Source organism: Papilio xuthus, unplaced genomic scaffold, assembly GCF_000836235.2.
Source record: "Papilio xuthus unplaced genomic scaffold, Pxut_1.1 DF827679.1, whole genome shotgun sequence".
Lineage (NCBI taxonomy): Eukaryota > Metazoa > Arthropoda > Insecta > Lepidoptera > Papilionidae > Papilio > Papilio xuthus.
The window spans coordinates 1168112-1171195 of NW_013530970.1; the positions used below are offsets into that span (position 1 = coordinate 1168112).

Genomic DNA, 3084 nt, shown 5'->3' on the forward strand with positions numbered 1-3084 from the left:
ATACGTTTTAATTGCTAAAGAATTAAGCAACAATGCATGCGAAGCATACCTAATGCATTTTCACATTGATATCAACTGATATTTCTGCTTTAACATTGTATATATAAAAAATAGGAATAATATAAATGATAGAAATTTGATTTCTGTTCGAGCTATACACTATTACTAAACTGATTTACATACGTTAATAATAACTAAAATAATAATAATAAATTACCGGATATAATTGATATCCATATTAAATTACTAACCACTACAAAACAGATGAATTAATTTATATTAAATATACTAAACCGAACTAAAAACAAAACTAAATAATATAAAAAATCGACCCCAAATCGCTGCGCTCGCATGGTAGGGTTCCCAAGAGGATGGCGGCATTTCCCCGTGGAATGGCCAGACTCAACCTTCGTCGGAAATACTTATCGTGTTATTTAACTTGGATTTAGCTTGGATATACATTAAATCTTAAGTTATGGCTCTCGGAATTACACAATTATTAAGTTGTACGGTCTTTATAATAAATAATCAACACTAACATAGACAAAGTCACAGAAATTATCTAGTCTTAAAATATAATAATGACAGTATTCAGAAAGAAAAATAAAAGACAATTATTAAAGCATTAATTGGAAGTACAATGTTTTAATGGAACATAAAAATGTCGGAGATTTAAGCTACCATTTCGTGTTTATTGGTTATTGAGTATAGATGTCAGGACATGTAATGGAGGAATGTGTAGTTCACGGTACGTTAGCGGCAGTATTGCGTTTAATGGGCGTAGTGGGAATGATGCCCGTGCGATTGGTGTCACTCTCAGGCGCATTCGTTGTTCGCTATTCTTTCGCAAAAGACGTCATTGCTCGTTTGTTTTATAGTTGTTTCTGTAAGTAGATAATATTTTTCAACAGATGTTGTAATATATTGATTTATTGCATTTCTTTGTATTCTAACTAGCTGTCGTCCGCGACTCCGTCCGAGCGATTTAAAAAATAATTATTCCATAAGCAACTCGTAAGAGTTCTCCGAGATTATGTTCTACATCTATGCCAAATTTCATCGAGATCCGTTAAGCCGTTCCAGAGATACCTTCTAACAAACATCCATCCCTCCATCTGTCCATCTAAACATTCGCATTTATAATATACATAAGAAGAATTATAATATAAATAAGAAGTTAATATTAATTTTGTAGAAAAAAACAAAAGACGATAGTATGTGTCAATAGATACGTTATAATTAATTCTTCTTTGGACTACATCTTTTAAAATAATGCAAACAAACGCATGTCATAAGAATAAAAAAGTAAATTTATCAAAAAATCTTTTTTAAGTCATAGCAATATTTTCTATATTCCAACATTTTTCAGGTCTCCTGCTGTTGACATGGGAATTGGTATATCTCGTCCCTAAAATTTTGTCCAAGAACAATACTTCACAGAAACGCCTAATCTTTTTGTTATCAATCATTGGTGTAATTGTTCGGATGGCACTCATATTTTTTGCAGTTTTAAAGGGATACCAACGGACAAATAACTTATGTAGAAATCTCAATAAAATTCAAAAGGTATTTTAATTTACATTAACTTTAACTGCATAAATCACATCATTTAAAATACAATACAATACAAAAAGATCTGAATAATAAAGCCCACTTGTAGCATTTGTTGTGTTGTATTTGGCTCGTTCACGTACCGACACGTGCTGCCGGTCCAAAGGTCTGACATCGACTGACGCCCTCTCTCTCCGGCATGTACTTATGACGTCTACGCTCGAGACAAAAACACTAAATTTATGCATATCCTACACCACTCAATAACTAATTCGATAAAAACCTGCGGCTGCCACAAGGCACCTTGAAATGACCACGACAATGGTAGAAACCAGTACAACAAAATCTGTTGCACGACTTGGTCGGTTCGCCTGGTACAAATATCTCAACCACAAAAGACACGAGTCAAGTGGAAGAAATTCGACATTTTATCTCGTGAACTAGATGTCGCACGGGATTCCGTCCGCATTGTTTTAAAAAAAAAACTTAATTAGTAGCCTATGTGTTCTTCCAAGCTATTTTGTTCATCCATGCCGAATTTCAGCGAGATCCATGCAGCTGTTCTAGAGATAACTTCAAACATCCATCCATCCATCGAATCATTCGCATTTATAATATTAGTAAGATGTGGTGCGGGACGCCTAATTTTAGTCCTTTCCGCCCTTTTCTTGTAAGGAAAGCATGGTAGGAGGAAGTGGATTCCGTCAATAAAGATAGATAAGCTGCAATTGCGGATGTCTATGGGCAGTGGTCTTTTCGCTATTTCTGCGAATCCAGGTGGCCGCTTGCTTGATTACCTTCTAATAACATAAAAAAGACTAGCCCAATGGTATTTCTAGGCACAGATTAAACGTTCGTTTCAGATTTCTACATGATCTTTAGTTTCGGTTCGTCTTTATTACATTAGATTTTAATTACGTTACCTCATGCTATTATTTCTAATTTTTCAGCTTAACATCGAAGGCGTTAATGATGCCGCAGTTGCTAACATAGAAAAAAGAAGATTTAAATTATTTATTATTCTTTCAGTAATGTCACCGGTAATTGTTATTGCTGAATTTATAATAGGTGGGGAACGCATTACGCATGTTAAAAATTTCCGTGAGTATCCAGAATTATAATATGTCTATATATAATATTTAAAATCAAATGCTGTTCGTTAGTCTCGCTAAAACTCGTGAACGGCTGAACGGATTCATCTTATCTTGGTCTTGAAGTGTTCGTGGTGGTTTAGGGAAGGCTTAAAAGGTGAGAAAAATTTCTTGCCCTCCTTCCTTGAAAGATTCTATGCCAAATTTCAGCGAGATCCGTGCAACCATTCCGGAGATACCTTCAGACAAATATCCAAGTACACATTCGCATTTATAATAATTAGTAAGATTCACTACACTTTTAAAGACTTTTATTTTGTGTATTTTACAGACTTTTTAATCATCAGGAAAAACATGTATCAGTTTGCATATTTTGTAATATTAACATTGCAAGCGCAATTCTCGTTCACAATACTCAGCGTGCACACCGCGCTTCAGGCAG

General features: G+C 34.5%; 1 protein-coding gene across 1 annotated transcript in view; it reads left to right on the plus strand.

Moving 5' to 3' along the window:
* The first annotated feature begins 711 nt into the window (after window positions 1-711).
* The window catches only part of LOC106118041 (uncharacterized), a 10268-nt gene continuing 7895 nt past the window's right edge, over window positions 712-3084 (plus strand). Inside the window, 2 exon segments of the mRNA NM_001312405.1 lie at window positions 712-886; window positions 1370-1566. Coding sequence (NP_001299334.1) covers window positions 712-886; window positions 1370-1566 — 372 coding nt within the window.